Here is a 19,145-nt window from a genome sequence, read left to right as displayed (position 1 = left end):
TAACAGGGATTTGTTTAGCCTGGGGCTAATATACCTGTTTCTCACTACTTTCCTATAGTCCTCTGGCCCTGCCCCCTCACACAATACACTGTACTTCCTTTTTACTTACCATGCCAATGGCTACATGTGAAAGACCCCACCACCATGGCAGGTGGAGAATCTCAATGTTTGGTGACATTGAGATTCATGGCATATTCGACATGGCATATTCGTATTTTAAAAAAGAAATTGTACCAACTTTAGGAAGTTTACAGTGCAGGTGCTTTTAGGAGAAGAAGTGAAAGGAGACAGACTGTCAGAGAAGGTGGATCATCTGGATCTCGGTGAATACATCGAAGTGAGCATTAATATGGGAAAATTGAGAGACTCTTATCAATAGTCTGTTTCTTGCTCTCCTGTGTATACATCTTAAAGAAACCACTTGGTTATTAGCCAGACAGGGCTCCTGAATGCAGTGAAAGAAAGGTCAAAGGTGATGAAACTCTTAGGCAGAACTGTCACATTGAAGTGGGCAGAAATATTTTCTTCAAAACACTTTCACTGGAGAGATCAGCCACCAATAAGATGACACAGAACTGGGCACGCAGATGCAAACGTATGAGACCTGAGGCAAGATGATAGCAGTGCTTCTGACCTGGTAATGGTGTTGCTGCCAAACCTTTGTCTCACTTTTTTTGTCTACTTAAAAACTGAAACAGGTGTCTAAGGGACCTGGGTGAAATCTTGCTCTTTAAAGTGATCTTTTCCTTCTCTTGTATTGGTGGAGGATAGATGTAATTGCCTCCATCCCCCAAAAAACCTCATTCAGGGACTTAAAGTTACGAAAAACAACAACTTAAAAGAACTTAAAATGAAACATAAAAATTTAAATCAAATTATTTTTAGTTTTTTAAAACAAACACTGAGTGACAATGTGCGAAATTTCAACCTGGTGAAATTTAAAAGATCTGAAGTTTCTTTCCTTTGCTTTTGATTATTATGCTGTAAAAACAAGATCACCTTTTCATTACACAAGGGACTTTATTAGACATAATAAAGCATTTCATCACTGAGAGGAATGAATTTGAAATTTGAAACTGAGCATTTTGGGAAAGAGAGAGATTTAAAGGGGAAATAATTGGTTTTTTTCCTTGGCAAGAAATTATCTACAGAATAGAAATTTAGAATGACATTCCCCTAACCTACTGAATTGAACTGTCTCCAGGTCATGGCACACGAGCTGTTCTCCACATTTAGTCTCAGATTCATTGGAAAATAAGTGGCGGCCAGGCATAAGAAAAAGAAGCTATATCCTTTTTTTTTATTGTAGCAGATATTGGCATGAAAGGGAGAATATTTGTATACCATCTGTTAAGGAGTGACTCCTACCCCGAATAATGAAGATACACATTATATTGAACAAATGGAAAAGAGAAGGAATCTTGACAAAAAAGGCTATATAACCAGCTGAAAACTGCTTAATCAAGACATTTCAGAAACTCCAGGCATATTACATGGTATCGCCAGTTTTAATATGGAAATACTTTTAAGACTGTAAAAGAAGCAGCACTGAAACATGGAAGGTGGAGTCACCATCCAAACTGGGATGCTGTATTTTTATTAACAAAACTCTATACTTGTGTGGGATACAACATCTATATATTTTTCAACAAAGGAGCCCACACATAGAAAGAAAAGCAGTATGGGAACATGGCTTAAGAAGAGCAACTGCAAAGCAGAAATGGCAGAGAATCATAAACATTTGGAATTCCTAGGTGAATCTAAGAAATGAAGCTATACAGTCCAACATCCTAGGGACTTTCTAAATTAGTGCAATAACTTACACTAAACCTAGTTTGAGTAATAATATCTGTTACTACAACTATGTTAAATCTGTTTTTACTGATATATATATATATAGAGAGAGAGAGAGAGAGAGAGAGAGAATTAAAACGGTGATGTTAAAAAAAGTATAAGATATTATCTGAGTCTGGAGGGAATAAGATGCTCATTCTTACTGATTTTTGATAGAGCCCCTTGAAAAAATCTCAGCTCTAATGCCTAGAATACAATAAACATGGCTTATTTAAAAATTAAAGTTGAATGAAACATCAGACTCTTAGAATGAAATCTGGTCTTTCCTGTACAGCAACTGTCTTCCTAAAAAGATGACAAAGGCTGAGCATTCTAGTCAATGTTGTAATGTCTTGTCGGTCCTGTATTGTTTAGTCCATTGTGTGTTTGTAATGTAATAAGTTTCATCATGTTTATAACCGGTTTGTCCATTTTTGTTTGTCATGTATCACCATGTTACTGCTGTCAAATTCACTAATGGCAGATGAACAGTAAAATATAAATGGCTTTTATAATATACAATACTCATGTAAATGTACAATGTGATGTACTGAGAAATAACTTCAACTGGATGATATCATCATGTGGTAAATCTTGGGTGAATTTAAATAACTGCTGGATCTAATCCAGCCTGATAAATCAATACACATGTTCAAGCCTCCAGCTCTGAAATGGATTATATTTAGCCAAAAAAAAAATGTAAAAGTTGTGCCATTTACATAGTCCCTTTTTAAAAAAGGCAAAGATTGACATGATTTTATCATTCTCTTAAATATTTTTTTTTGTCATTCTCATTTCCTTGGCTTTTTATTGCTTTGTACTCTTTTGATTCTCCTCTAACCTCACTGTTAACTCCTTCAACATTTCTTTTTGCAGATCTTCTTCTGCTCCTTCCCCACATCTTTGTCCCAGGGCAATGTTCTTTGCTTTCACTTCTCCTTTTAATGATCTTATTCACTCTCATGGGTTCAGATACCTAGCTTTATGCTGATGATGCCCAAATCAAATTTTCCACCATTAACCTTACATTTCTGGCTATTTCCTCTCAGATGTCTCTCACCATCTCAAGATCGAATTGTATAAAACTAATATTAACTTTTCAGTACAGACAGGGCGCTCTGGGAGACCCAGGGGAAGGAGTTGTATTAGATTGTTTCTTTTAAAATATTCTCAACCTTGTTTGGAGCTTCAGATAGAGTGGGTCTGTGAAAGACATTGGGAAGAGGAGAGAGTGAGAGCCTGATGCACTTACTTTGAGAGTTTGTTCCATGCACAGAGGGCAGTATAGAAGAGGACAGGAGAGGGCAAAAGAAATTAAGTAGATGTCAAAACCAGCATCTTTGTTGACATGAAAGAGTTCCAAGATGTAGTCCAGGGTGAAGTTTGGTAGAGCCTTGAAGCAAAAAGTGAAAGGTTTAAACTTGAGTGCCTAGGCCAGGAGAAGTCAGGGGAACAATTTTTCAAAGAGAGGATTGACAGTCTGTTTTAGCAAGGAAGGGAATTTGAGGAGTCATTGTATCTAAGGTGAGAGAGAAGAGCATGGTCAAGCATCTTCAATGATGGGATGAAATGGAAGGGTTGGATTTTCTAAGCGTTGTGGAGAGACACAATACAAGATTTGATGATGATCTGGATGTGTGGTGAGAGCTTGAGAGTTAAAGATGACCTTGACGTTGCAGGACAGGGAGGATGGGCGTGTGGTCAATGACAACAGAAAATGAGATAAGATGGCGAGCATTGAGAAGAAGAAGAAAGGGCTTTAGAGAGGCCATATTAAAGTTGAGCTGATGACTAGCCATCCAGAATGTTTTAGGGGATGCACATCAATGAGGCTTTGAGCTCTGATTAGAATCTCTAGGCTCTACTGTAATACAAATAACAGTGTTGGAGAAATAGTCAGATATGCTTGATGGGCTAGTATGGGTCTGAAGAGAGGAACAGTTGTGACTCTGTGTAGAGATGTTTGTGGAACCTGTGAGAAAAGATAAGAACAGCTGAGAGAAGGTGTAAAGGGAATAGTGTCAAGTGCTAGGTTAGAGCCCTCTGGGGCTCCCCCAGAGAGGGGCTATGGGATATACCGGAATAACAGTCAGAGAAGGAGGAGGAGAATGGTGAGAGGACAATGCCATGAAAACCACCTGGGGGGACAGGATGTCTAGTAGGGAGTGACCAGCAGTACTGAAGGCTAAGTAAAGATCAAGAATAAGAATGGATTAGAGGCTCCAAGTCTTAGCCAGAAAGGTGTCCTTTTAGACCTTGTTGATAACACTTTCAGTGGAGTGCAGAGAATAGAAGCCAGATTGCAGTGGATCCAGGAGTGAGTCTGAGAAGAGTTTGAGGATTATTTTTGTCCCAAACTGCTCCACACTTCTCACCCACACCTTTCATTGTGGATAATTCTGCCATCCTTCCTGTCAGGCTCTCAGCCTGATTATCATCTTTAACTTGTCATGCTCCTTCTCTCCCTATACATATTCATCTATGCCCTGAACAGGCTGCTTAAAACCCACTTCTTTCTGCAAGATATCCCTACTCTAAGACTCTGACTTCATGGCTTTTTGGTCTTTTGCCCCACATACTGTGTGTCTGTTTTACGCTGCCAGTGCTGATGCCAAATACCTTCTTTTTCTGTGTGTTCGGATGTTGTGTGTGTTTTAGATTAGTTTCCATGAGTTAATGTTTGCCTAGCTCTTTGCAAAATGTAAAGCACTATGGAAGATTGAAGTATTACTGCTGTTATTTTAAAAACATTTTACCAGAAAGAGTGCGTATTTGAGCCAATATCCTTGTTACATTCCTCACATAGTGAAGATCACATTTTCACTTTATGCAATGTTACTTATGTCAATGTACTGTACCTACGTATTGTGTTTAATTTAATGCTTTATTTAATATATCTTTTATACTCATCCAAAGTTGTTGCTTCCTTTCCCATGTTTCCTTTTAAATGTAGCATCTCCTCATCGGGGTATCATAGTCCCCTAAAGCTTTTATACAATCAGGTTTGATTGCTTCTTAATGGCTTTTCCCAACATGAAAGGCCATAGGGTGGGAATTTAACACCTTTTATCCAAAGATGCAGTGAATGGCCTCTTAGGGTATGTCTACACTACGGGATTAATCCGAATTTATATAATTCGAATTTTGGAAACAGATTGTATAAAGTCGAATGTATGCGGCCACACTAAGCACATTAATTCGGTGGTGTGCGTCCATGTACCGGGGCTAGCGTTTATTTCTGGAGCATTGCACTGTGGGTAGCTATCCCATAGCTATCCCATAGTTCCCGCAGTCTCCTCCGCCCATTGGAATTCTGGGTTGAGATCCCAATGCCTGATGGGGCCAAAAACATTGTCGCGGGTGGTTCTGGGTATATCCTCCCCCCTCTCCAGGGAAGCAACGGCAGACAACCGTTTCGCGCCTTTTTCCTGGGTGAACAGTGCAGACGCCATACCACGGCAAGCATGGAGCCCGCTCAGCTCAAGACAGCAGTCATGAACATTGTAAACACCTCGTGCGTTATCGTGCAGTTTATGCTGAACCAGAACCTGCAAAACCAGACGGCGAGGAGTAGGCTACGGCAGCGCGGTGGCGAGAGTGATGAGGATATGGACATGGAATTCTATCAAACCGCGGGACCTGGTGCTTTGGAGATCATGCTGTTAATGGGGCAGGTTATAGCCATGGAACGCTGATTCTGGGCCCGGGAAACAAGCACAGACTGGTGGGACCGCATAGTGTTGCAGGTGTGGGACGATTCCCAGTGGCTGCGAAACTTTCGCATGCGTAAGGGCACTTTCTTGGAACTTTGTGACTTGCTTTCCCCTGCCCTGAAGCGCCAGAATACCAAGATGAGAGCAGCCCTCACAGTTGAGAAGCGAGTGGCGATAGCCCTGTGGAAGCTTGCAATGCCAGACAGCTACCGGTCAGTCGGGAATCAATTTGGAGTGGGCAAATCTACTGTGGGGGCTGCTGTGATGCAAGTAGACAAAGCAATCACTGAGCTGCTGCTACGAAAGGTAGTGACTCTGGGAAATGTGCTGGTCATAGTGGATGGCTTTGCTGCAATGGGATTCCCTAACTGTGGTGGGGCGATAGATGGAACCCATATCCCTATCTTGGCACCGGAGCACCAGGGTACCCAGTACATAAACCGCAAGGGGTACTTTTCAATGGTGCTGCAAGCACTTGTGGATCACAAGGGACGTTTCACCAACATCAACGTGGGCTGGCCGGGAAGGGTTCATGACGCTCGCGTCTTCAGGAACACTAATCTGTTTAAACGGCTGCAGCAAGGGACGTACTTCCCGGACCAGAAAATAACCGTTGGGGATGTTGAAATGCCAATAGTTATTCTTGGGGACCCAGCCTACCCCTTAATGACATGGCTCATGAAGCCATACACAGGCAGCCTGGACAGGAGTCAGGAGCTGTTCAACTACAGGCTGAGCAAGTGCAGAATGGTGGTAGAATGTGCATTTGGCCGTTTAAAAGGTCGCTGGCGATCGTTACTGACTTGCTCAGACCTCAGCCAAACCAATATCCCCATTGTTATTTCTGCTTGCTGTGTGCTCCACAATCTCTGTGAAAGTAAGGGGGAGACCTTTATGGCGGGGTGGGAAGCTGAGGCAAATCGCCTGGCTGCTGATTACACGCAGCCAGACACCAGGGCGATTAGAAGAGCACACCAGGAAGCGCTGTGCATCAGAGAAGCTTTGAAAACCAGTTTCATGACTGGCCAGGCTACAGTGTGAAATTTCTGTTTGTTTCTCCTTCATGAAAACCCGCCCCCTTTATTGACTCATTCTCTGTAAGGAACCCACCCTCCCCCTTCCCCCAGCTTGCTTTCAAAGGAAATAAAGTCACTATCGTTTAAAAGTCATGTATTCTTTATTAATTGATTTATAAACATAGGGAGAGAACCGACAAGGTAATCTGGGTGAGGTTTGGGAGGAGGATAGGAGGGAAGTAAAAGGCCACTGAAAAAACTCAATATAATGACAGCCTTTTGGTTGGGCTGTCCACTGGGGTGGAGTGGGAGGGTGCACGGAGCCTCTCCCCCGCCCCCCCCTCGCGTTCTTACACGTCTGGGTGAGGAGGATGTTGAACATGGTGAGGGGGGAGGGAGGTTATACAGCGGCTGCAGCGGCAGTCTGTTATCCTGCTGCCGTTCCTGAAACTCCACCAGACGCCGGAGCATGTCCGTTTGATCACGCAGCAGCCCCAGCGTTGCAGCCTGCCACCTCTCATCTCGAGCGTCCCTCATGACCTCACGTTCACTGGCATCTTTCCTAAATTTAGATACCGTGTCCTTCCACTCATTCAAATGAGCTCTTTCATTGCGGGTGCATTCCATTATTTCCGTGAACATCTCGTCTCGCGTCCTCTTTCTCCACCGCCTTATCTGAGAGAGCCTTCGGGACGGAGGAGGGAGGCTTGAAAAATTTGCAGCTGCTGGAGGGAGGGTTGAAAAAAAGGAGAGAAGTTTTTAAAATGATACATTTTACAGAACAATGCTTATACTCTTTCATGGTGAACAACACTATTCATGTTACATAGCACATGTGATTTCAGTACAAGGTCGCATTTTCCATCTTAATATTGAGTGCCTGTGGCTTTGGTGTTAGAGATCACAGACGCAGGTCCGGGCAACAGAATTCAGCTTGCATGCGGCCATGGTAAGCCATTGTCTTTCGGCTTCTGCGCCCTCCTTTCCCACATACCAAGCAAAGCCCGTTGAATGCTGCGGTTTTCCTGTTAACCTTCAGCAGCAGAAAACAAACTAAACCCCCCCCCATCCAATTCTCTGGGATGATCGCTTTATCCCTCCCCCCCCACCGCGTGGCTGGTATCAGGGAAGATCCCTGCAGAAACCAAACTAACCCCCCCCCCGCCTCCCCCCTCCCGCCATGAATTATCTGGGATGATCGCTGTACCCCTCCCCCCACCGCGTGGCTGGTAACAGGGAAGATCCCTGCTAGCCAAACGCGAAAAGCTCAGGGACAATTCCCCACCCCCCCACCCCCCCGCGCTTGGCTAACTGCAGGGAAGGATTTCTTTTCAGCCACAGGCAAACAGCCCAGTAGGAACGGCCACCTCTGTCCCCTTAATTAAATTCCCGTATTTCAACCAGGTTACCATGAGCGATATCACTCTCCTGAGGATTACACAGCGAGATAAAGAACGGATATTGCTTGAATGCCAGCAAACACCGGGACCATACGCTGCCAGGCTTTGTCATGCAATGATACCAGATTACTTGCTGCAAGCATGGAGTGGTCAAGTGTCCTACCATGGAGGACGGAATAAGGCTGCACTGCCCAGAAACCTTGTGGCAAGGCTTTTGGAGTACCTCCAGGAGAGCTTCATGGAGATGTCCCTGGAGGATTTCCGCTCCATCCCCAGACACGTTAACAGACTTTTCCAGTAGCTGTACTGGCCACAAATGCATCCCAAGTCCTCAGGGCAAAGTAATCATTAAAAAATGCTTGCTTTTAAAACAAGTTTTATATTTTAAAAGGTAAACTCACCTGAGGTCCCTTCCATGGGGTCATGGTCTTGGATACTGGGTTGGGAGGGTACTTCAGTCAGGCTGAGAAAAAGATCCTGGCTGTTGGGGAGAATGGAGTGCTGGGTGCTCTCCGCAAGCTCGTCCTCCTCTTCCTCCTCCTCCTCCTCTTCCCCGTCCGCAGAATCCTCAGGTGTAGCTGATGAGATTATCCCCGCCTCGGAATCCACGGTTAGAGGTGGGGTAGTGGTGGCGGCCCCCCCTAGAACTGCATGCAGCTCGGCGTAGAAGCGGCATGTCCGCGGCTCTGACCCGGAGCGACCGTTTGCCTCCTTTGTTTTTTGATAGGCTTGTCTGAGCTCCTTGACTTTCACGCGGCACTGATCTGAGTCCCTATTGTGGCCTCTCTCCATCATGCCCTTGGAGATTTTTTTCAAAAGTTTTGGCATTTCGTCTTTTCGAACGAAGTTCTGCTAGCACTGAATCCTCTCCCCATATAGCGATCAGATCCAGTACCTCCTGTACGGTCCATGCTGGTGCTCTTTTTCGATTATCGGCCTGCATGGTTACCTGTGCTGATGAGCTGAGCTATCTGTGGTCACCTGTGCTCTCCATGCTGGGCAAACAGGAAATTAAATTCAAATGTTCGCGGGGCTTTTCCTGTCTACCTGGCCAGTACATCCGAGTTCAGATTGCTGTCCAGAGCGGTCACAATGGTGCACTGTGGGACAGCTCCCGGAGGCCAATACCATCGAATTGCGGCCACACTAACCCTAATTCGAAATGACAATATCGATTTTGGCGCTACTCCGCTCGTCGGGGTGGAGTACAGAAATCGATTTTAAGAGCCCTTTATTTCGAAATAAATGGCTTCGTTGTGTGGACGGGTGCAGGGTTAATTCGATTTACTGCTGCTAAATCCGAATTAAAGTCATAGTGTAGACCAGGCCCGCATGGAGAATTCTACCCAGGGGATGTGGAGGTCTAAATCCACTATCAGCTCATGGACAAGGCTTCAGCAGCTCTGTAGCCCCTTTGTGGTGGCCGTGGCTCCTCCAGGTCCTGGACTGCAGCAGTTGCCAAGACCCTGACTGTCCCCTTCAAAGGGTCAGAATAACTGCAAGCTCACTGGCTCCATTCCTGCTCATCCTCCATGCTGGCCTCTGTGCATTTGGCACAGAGAATAGCTCTGCCACATTTAGGGGTGCAAAGTCCCTCTGCACCTCTGTCCTCCTCCCTGCACCGTGGAGAGACGTCTGTGGGTGTATTTCGCCCCTACTGGATTAGGATCATTTTAGTCAACATAGCTAAAATCTTGGATTGAGTTAAGTGTTACTTATATATAATATATAAAATATCAGTGTTCTAGGATTTGAGGAATTAGGTATTTTGTGTAACAACTCACTGCAAGTGTAATCCACATGGTCCAATCAGATCCTCTATTGATCTTACCCCATATTGTTTTTACTGATATAAACAAATATGCTTTTAGGCCATAGGAATCTTTGCTTTTCTTGTACACTTGTATACTTACTCATCTACAATTTTAGCACAGTCCTCCAAAGGAACTGAAAAAAAAGGATTAATAGAATTTAACTGTAGCCATAAAGCCATGTTAAAATGAGCCAAGATATGTTGCTGTTGGTGTGTTTAGCTCAGTCTCCAGAGCCATTAGTGGCTCCTGCGTTGGACCACAAATGCAGTAAATCTGATGCCAAATCATAGAATACCATGTTGGGGAGAGGTGGAAGAGTCCATCAAGCTTTCCATTTTGATGTTCCATTCTGGATTTCAATATGTTCCTTTTAATTCTAGATATAATCTCCCTAGACCATTTTCAGATCATTCAGCTCTGTATATACAGTGTTAACTCTGAATAGATGTGGAATATGTATGAATATATACATTGATTCCATTTTAATCAGACTACATCTACTTGTACCTGACTGTGATACTGAACCAGCTTCTTTGCTCAATTTTATCTTTCATGGTATAAAGCTTTTGAATTATAATCACTCTATGTAAACCAGTAAGATAAGCTGTTATGAAAAGTTAAAGATGTAAGGCCCTAGTTCGCTTTCAAAAATGTTTATTGGTGTCTAATTAGATTACTACTCTAAATAAAAACATTTGTTTTCCAAATTAATTTAAAAATCAGACTTGGCACCGACTACTGTATAATATCTCCAGTAACAGGATCTGCCTCAGTAAGGGTAAAATTGTCCTCTGATTACACAGCTGTACTTGGTTTCAAGCTGAACCTCTGCTCTCGCTACACATACAGATCTCTGATACCAAAATGATTTCCTTCTGTGCATGGCAGGGGAACAGAATATTAATGCCAAATACCACCATATATTCCACTTTCAAAACTGTGAAAAGACTAAACCCACTTATAATAAAAATGCTGGCTGAACTATAATTATAATTATAGTGTTAGACACAGCAGTAATTAAAGACCAGGATCAATAGCTGTCAAGTGTCTGCAGGTGCTATAAACATTACTTTTCTATGAAGATATGAAAGCTGAAAAGATCACTTAAATTCTAGTTTTAAATGACAATGCTAATGGAACTATATTTTAGCCAGAGAAGAATCTGCTATTTAAAGTGAAAGACAGATGAAGGAGCACCAGCTTGAACTGAAAATAAACCCCCTATTTGCAAAGAAATGGATGAGTTGATCATAGCATTTCTTCACTGCTATGTATTTTATCATTATCATTTAGTTGAAAAATTTACAGTATGGAATTTACTCTTGCCTTTTTTTCAATAATAACTGAATTGGCATCTCTTTTTATGACAAATTTATTGAAAGTAAATTATTAAAAATACAAATTAGACACATCACTTTTATTAAGATAAATACCCATGGTGGCTGTACTTCTTTTTATTATTGTCTTCACAAATCTTATGCTTTAAGTTCTTTGCATTTTTGTTTTTGTTTTTGTTCATCTGTGTTTGACTCTAACCTTTTCCAGGTCTTTCTCTTTAGAACTGTTTTGGGGTTTTTTGCACTCATTGATTTTTTTTTTTTTTATATTGGTTTGCAATGGATATTTTGTGAAAGTGATGGTCATTGTATTTAATATTTAAATTGAATTTTTCAGATTCTTTTCTTCTTTCTCTGAAACTTTTTTTATTGATTATTTTCAGATATGTTAGAGAGTTTTACATAGAAAGGTGTATTTCATTGCAAAAAACAGTTTAATAAAAAATAATTTTAAAAAGGGGACAAAAAGATGAAATCAAGAAAGAGAGAGAAAGCTGGCCAGGCTTTTGGAAATTGTTTTACTCTGATGCATGCTAATGATATTACCTCAAACACCCTATCTCTCCAGTGTACCACAGTGACAGTTATAAGTGGGAAATTGAATTATTTGGAACTTCCGTTGCCTTCTGATTGGCTGTTTTTTAAATTTAATTAAATAAAATAAAACTTTACTGCACTTCTATGAATAAATAGTTTTTTACTTTTTTTTCCTTAAAAAAATTATATGTAAAGGTCACGGCCATTCAGCAATCTGACAGGGTAAAATCCATTTAGTTTAATGAGAATTTTATAGAAAATACCTATTTTTATTACTCATGGGTATTTTTATAATTTTCTTATGGCAACATAGTTATAGGTATTTATGTAATTTTTCTTGGCTCACAGCCCAAACTATTGAATTTAATTGTGTGTGGGGGGAAATGTTTAGGTTTTTGTGCTATGGCATATCCAGTTTTGCTGTGCGGCAGGTCCTGTAGCATTCCCCTTCCTTCATCTGCGCAGTGCTAGGTTGTATACTAGTATAGCAGGTCTAAAGAAGAATCTGGATGCATGACTTTTTTTCATATGTTGTATTCCAGCATCTATGGTTAACAGTAAAATCACTTATGTCAATGGGGCACTCCATGAGCAGGAGGACATACTACATGCAGAAGTAGGCAGGAATGGGGCCTAGGTTTGCTAAAAGTCTAACTTGATGTCTGATTCTGCTTCCATGGAAATCCAACATCAAAATTCATCCTGACTTCAGTGAAACCAGATTCCAGTTGTTAATGTGATCTTTTGATTTTTTAAGTGGTTGATTATTCAGTAAAGGTGGACTGGAACTTAATTGTTTAAGTCCTGACGTGACTTAGCTTCATACAGATTGCAGAATCCAGTAAATGCTATTGGCTTTCAGCCCTTTTGCTGCACATAGGACATGACTTGCAGCCTTTAAAATATATTCTTTTTAGATTAAAAGCTATATTTATGCCAACAATTGTATTTTATATTAGAGGGGCACCATTGACTCAAATTCCAAAATATAGTTGGGATGTAAACAGAAATGTGACCTTTCAGAAAACCACTAGAAAAGGTTGTTAAGTATTTCCAGGCAGTGGAAGCAAAACATTACAGTATTCAGAAGCTGAAAGCAGAGCCCGTGAAAAAATTTCACTAATTATTTTTTGTTTGTTTTTCACTCAAAAATCTTTTCGTTGAAAAATTTCTACCAGCTTTACCTAAAAGTTAATCTGACTTCATTATTATTATCCGTGCTGGAAAAAAAATTAAGTAAACAAAGGTATATATAGCAAATAAAAAAACTAGATTTAAAAGAAATTTCAGTTTTAATAATATAGGGGAATGGTTCTAGTAACATAAAACTTGTCAGCGTCCCTTCATCCAGACCATTAAGGAATCCTTAAACAGTTTAGAAAATATCACTAATAACTTAAAAACTAATTTTAAAATATTTATTTGTTAATAGGATGAATAACTAAGTAGTGTCATTTTGTTCTTCAAGGGATACAGTCTCGTATATTAAGTCATTTATTACTAATACATATTAGTGTATTACTAATAACCTAAATTTCAGGCCTAAAGTCTAGACAATGGCCCTTTAATACAACATACAAATCTGGAGCAACAAAGTAATTCATATACTTTGAATGTAGCACTGGTTTTGCATTGCAGCACTCTGTGTACAGTGTTCAGGTATCACTTCTTACATACATGTAGTAAATACTGGAAAATGTCCATTGCTGCTCCTCTCAGGCCTCTCTCCAAAATTCCCTCTTTGTACTAGCCTATACTACAGAAACTGTGTACTAACAACCATCACGGCTAGCATGGTTTAGCCGTATCATGAATGGTTTTAAAACAATGTTTTAAGGCTATGACAGGTCCACTGTAGTGGCACAACTAGTTAACCTGAAACTGTTCTTGAAAAGTGTAGTTTTTGTAACGTAGGTTGTAACCTGGGCTATCTTCTGTCACTCTTGATGCTGTGTCTCTCTCGTGCCTGAAACTACATCATTCAGTTCATATTCACACACGCACAACAAGCTGCGTTCCTTTTTCTCCTTTAGATTTTTAGAATGTACTTTTGCAAAGCCTTCAGTGCTCATCTCTTCAATCTTGTCAGCTCAAAACACAAAATGGAGTAGTTTACTAGTGTTCTGTTCTAAACAACATTCAGATCAACTTCAGTGGAACTCACTTAAGCAATCAGTCAACAGGTTTCTTAAAATACTCCTTCACAAGAGACAGAAATGCACATATTGGGCCAGAACCTCAGCTGCAGGCAAGCAGCATCAGCACAACTTGGCAGAGAGACAAAAGGGGGGACAATAGAGGCTTTCAGAGGCTACTTGAGCCGAACCAGCCCCCCAGTTTAAGAACAGCCTTGAGCCAGCTACCAATGACCCCAAGGGACTGGTACTGCAACTGGGGAGCTCTGTGGCATCCTGGCCATGCCCATCTTTCTCTGGCCACATCCATTGCAGTGGTGGCTGGGAGGAACGTGTGATAAAAATTGCTACAGTGGCTGTAGAATATGCAAGGATCCCACTACTCCAGGGAGATCCTCTTGTAGCTGGGTAAATTAGCTTTAGGACAAGTTTGCACAAATTGAAAGGTTGCCCTAATGAAAGGGAGAATCTTAAGTTATTAACACTATATCAATGTTAATGTTCCCTACAGAGCACAGAAAATGTCACATTACTATTGAGGTGGCCTCTTATTGTTATTTTATCATCAATCTGACAAGCAATTGTTGGTAATGAGTTTTTTCCCCAACTATGAAATATAAACGTTTTCATATAGAAATATTTTAATTTGCATGCTATGCCAAATAAAGGGCAAGAGATTAGCAACCATATAATAAAAGTTTTGGGTGAGTTCAAAACCCCTGAGAGCAGAGTCCTCTGAACCCTGTAATGGAGTTCCTGTTTTATTTTGTTACATATTTTTATATCAGCTAGTTGTTACTTGAAAACTTTTGTTTACCTTCCATATTCTAAAAATGCATGAAGTGTCAGAAGCCATGTTAGTACACATGTATGATCATGGCATCTTCCATAAGCCATGTTAGTGCACGTCTGTGATCATGGTATAAACCATCCAAGCTGACTCTTTTGAATTCAGACTGTTTTGGAATATATACACATTCTAGAACAGAAAGTACAATATTGGCTGCACACTGAAATCCAATGACTTTTGGTTTCTGTTTATGGAATAAAGTCTTTTTTTTTTTTTTACCTCTGCCTTAAGATCTTCCTTATTTTTTTCATTCACAGATCGAAATACTAAAGAAAAAGATCATGCAAAAGGAATTGTTTATAATGCAGCTTCTAGAAAAAATCTCTTTCCTAGAATGCGAGGTAAGGACTTAAATTAGCTTTACTCTTTTAAGGGTTAAAATTGTTTTGATGTGATTTACAAGAACTGTTAAAGTTAGAACCATGCGGTCTGATATTTTCTTTATGTAAATTCACTGTATGTAGTAACTGGTCTTGAATATGGAAACAGAAATAGTTGTGACATCAGGATCATCATGAATGCATGTAATAAACAAATAATCTTCACATTCATGTTGAACTTCTGTAACATAGTTATGCATTTACACTATAGAGACATTAAAAAAATCTAGCATTCTATATGAACGTCATTGATTGACTTATGTTTTACAGTCACAGTAACTTTATTTTCCAAAAATAAATAAATTTTGTGTATTCTAAATAATATTTTTAGAATGTTGATGAAGAAAGCCTTATACTGGACTTTATTAATTAAAAGAGAGAATACAATGTTAATGAGCTGAAATCATTTAAACTTATTTGTCTTCTCGGAAAATGCAACTTGAAAGGTCATGCAGAAAATCCTTCTTTTCCAGAATAAAGAATTACAAGACAGGTTGGACTACTTAATGGAAACCCAGCCAAGGACTAATGTAGAAACAAGAGAGATCGGAGTAGGATGTGATCTTCCATCCAGGTATTCAGAGCTTCAACTAATTTACTGGAAAGGGTTCTCTGCAGAAAATCACTCTGTCAATAAACCTATCCATTAAAACAGCATGTGGATTTGGAACAATAGTTTATATCTCTACCAACAGTAATTTCTCAAGAACTTATCCGCAGTCTAATAGTTAACGTACTTTTATTTAATGATCTTTTTCTTCATGGCATACAGAGTGGTGTGCAGCATAGAAATGATATTTACCATTGACTTAATTTCTGACACCTACAACAAACATGTTTCTTTCCTTTAAATGATGGAGCATGGTAGAGACTCCTGGAGTATTTAACCACAAAAGGTTGAAATGAGCAGGGAGTTAAACCTAGACCCCTAGAGTTCCACCTTTTGGGGGATATCAAAGAATTGTTCTTGTGACCTATAGGAAAAATAGCATTCAAGTTTTCCTACTGTGAGTGCAGCAGAACATAGCAGCAGAACTTTAGCACTTCAGTTGGGTTGCATAAAGTACCTAGTATGTTGGGCAGTACTGGAATTTGGCTGATCCATAATTCAAATTAGGCTAATGTTGTGTGTTCAAAACATACATGGTCCATCACTATTTTAAAAAGTCAGTGTTTGCTTAAAATTGCTAGATATTATCTGAAATACTACAGGAACCTAATATAGGAAATAACGTATTGTTGACCACTGTTTGCTGTAAGAGCGCCTCTGAAAGCTATTACAATATAACTATTAACATATTAACTGTTGAACTACGTGTGTGTAACTAGGTGAATCCTGTTCCAAGCCTGACTAATACAAGCTTCAGGGGTGGGAGGAAAAAGTGGTGACTCCTTCTAAAGGTTGAGTAGTGGCAGTAGAGCTCCTTTTAAGGCTGCTGTAGTTATTGTACATGCTCCCAGCCCTACATGGGGACTGGCCAGTGGATCTGCGTAGTTATGTTTTATCTTCTGAGCCTTTACCTAAACTGCTTTCTTTGCTTTGAGGGAAAGGGTGTCTTCACAGCCCATTTGTATGGGCTACACTCTCTCTCTTACATGCTTCAGTGGAACCATGTTTGTTCTGCTATAACCAAGGCTCTGTGCACTTGCATTAGGAGGGGGATAAAACTTGCTCAAAACTCACTTAAAATAAAAAGTAATAATTGTCCATGAACAATAAACCCCAATAGCTTTGCCATTTTTAAAACACCCAGCAGTACATTAATCCATTTTAACAGCCCTGCAAAATAAATATTTAATTTTGAGGAATGCAGGTAGGCACATGAAATCAGTAAATTATCTTGTATAATATAATTTGCCCTCCTAATATAAAAACTACCATGTCCGTTTTTCAATTTGTTTGACAACTTTGAGCCTAGAGCATAATTTAATGGCACCATGAAGCTGACAAACCCTTCTTTGTGGTGCTTCTTGGGGCCCCTTTAGATCTCAAAGCAGCCTTTGCATAGCTATCAGATTTCTCCCATTCTTGAAACTTATCCGTGACATCTACCTAGTTTAGTTTTTATGAAACATTTTACAGTCAATTTTATTTTTTAATTCCATGTTATTAGTTTTTATGGCTTTAGGGAGACTCAAGCATGCTAAATTAGAGCACCTGTGTTGCTATATAGTCTAATATGTGATTTGTTGATGCTCACATCTCAAACTTGCTAGTATCTGGCATAAGATTATCAAGAGTTCTTCGTGACATTTAAAAAGATATCTGGCATGTATCTAACGTGCATTACAGCTTCTAGAGCCAGTATCAAAAAGAACCTTCGAGACACAAGTTCTTTGCAGTGAAGTTTACAGTCTAGCTGCGCAAAATGACATGTCAAGCAAAACAAATTGAACACCACAGACTTTGACAGTTAAAATGTCTTTCTCATCTCTTAGTAGTACAAACATCGACAGCAGAAGGTCTCCTGAAACTTCAAGACCTGTGAGGACATACACCCCATTCAAGAGAGTCCTGGAGTTTACTGTGAAGAATAGTACATCTTAAACACACAAGTCAATGCATTCCTGACAAATAAGCAAGTGCCTTTTGCAGCTTATAAGAATTAAGCTAAGCAGCCACAGAGAAGACCAGCAGCCGAGAGTTTTGCTCAACATTTTCTGTGTGCAGCTTTTTAGTAGCTCCATATCTGAAGTTGCTACTGACGACAGTGTTTTGCATGGGGTTGTGGAAGAAGAGCAGCGTGAAAATGCAATATGTATTGCTTCTTGAGAGGAAGCTGTATAGTGCAATTTGTCATATTTCAAACACATTGAAGGAGAGACTGTTGTACAGCTGTATAGTTTTTCTGATTGTGTGTTGTAATTCTTTCTGTAAAATGAAACTGTAATTTATTTTATTTTCAATCTAATATAATCTATAATTCTCCTGTAAAAGGGCATTGATTTGCAAGCCACCTCTTTTCTTCTTGGATGGATCACCTGTTACAGTCCTAAGGGCTCTGTTTGCCCAAAAAAGGTGCACTAGTATCCAACATTCTTTTGCAGAATGTTTACAGCGGAGCTGTGTACCTTAGGTAACTATCAAAGAACATGATCCTACAAACACTTGCTAGTGAACATATTGCTTACTACTCAGTAGTAAGTACTAAAGCTTCACTGCTTTGTTGGACTGAGACCTCGGTTTGTACTACAGTTAGCTGTAAGCAATTATATTCAGTGATAAATGTTTGTAGAATCAGGACCAAGTCCTGTAGTCAAGGCCCTACATTTGGATTTGGATTTGTTCTTGGTCCATTTTGCCCTGGAAAGAGGAATGGATAACTACAGAGCAGAATTTTGCCTTCAAAGGGCAGTAGCTGCATTATTCTATTATGTGATTTTGATTCAGAAGCCTATTTCTTAAAAATTTGGCTTAACATCTCATGCCCAACTTCCATGTGCCAGCAGAAATTACTCCATCTACTCTACATGTGAGTATTTGAATACAGGGATGATTTTTCACATCTTGTTTATAATCCCAGAGTTTAAAAAATAATGCTAATTTTATTTTTAAACGTTTTCTTATGGTTTTATTAAAATGAGTTTTTAAAAAGAGTAACTTTATATTAGTCACAGCTGCATTTATTTTAAAAAATGTACTGTTACTTAATGTTGCTCTAGCATTTCATATTATTACTGGAGGACACTAGGCATGCCTCAGGGTTTCTCACAATATGAATGTGTTCCCCAACCTTAACCCAAGATTTTAAACTTCGGCACCAGCTGTAGAAACAAAGTAAGAGATCGTGTTTTTAATTAAAATGATCAATAATCTACATCTAATAAATGCCTTGCTTACTCCCAAGTTTTTCATGTTTTTGGATGCTTGTTAGAGAAGTTTGTCTTGAAATTGCACTTTGTAACTGGCAAATAAAATAGCACATTTTCCAGGACAGAATCACAAGTGTCTGCATTGGTGTGGATAGTTTGGAACACTTGCAGAAACATTAATTGTTCGAAGAGTCCAAAGCAATGGAATGGAATATCAGCTAAGGCACCAATTCTGCAAGTTCATATGCACAGTAGATCTCACTGTGTGTGTGAATCTGCAGAGTTAGGGCCTAGTGAACCTGGACTTCAACTTCTGA

At 40.0% G+C, this 19,145-nt stretch overlaps 1 protein-coding gene across 1 annotated transcript in view; it reads left to right on the top strand.

The window, feature by feature from the left end:
• MYZAP (myocardial zonula adherens protein) overlaps nucleotides 1-19,145 on the top strand; it is a 92,648-nt gene that overhangs the window by 54,245 nt on the left and 19,258 nt on the right. The window contains exons 12-13 of the mRNA XM_065412707.1: nucleotides 14,893-14,976; nucleotides 15,489-15,589. Of these exons, the coding sequence (XP_065268779.1) occupies nucleotides 14,893-14,976; nucleotides 15,489-15,589 (185 nt within the window). The remainder of the gene's footprint in view (nucleotides 1-14,892; nucleotides 14,977-15,488; nucleotides 15,590-19,145) is intronic.

Source organism: Emys orbicularis, chromosome 10 (assembly GCF_028017835.1).
Source record: "Emys orbicularis isolate rEmyOrb1 chromosome 10, rEmyOrb1.hap1, whole genome shotgun sequence".
NCBI lineage: Eukaryota > Metazoa > Chordata > Testudines > Emydidae > Emys > Emys orbicularis.
The sequence above is the reverse complement of the archived record's forward strand: the minus strand, read 5'-3'. Positions and strand labels throughout refer to the sequence as shown.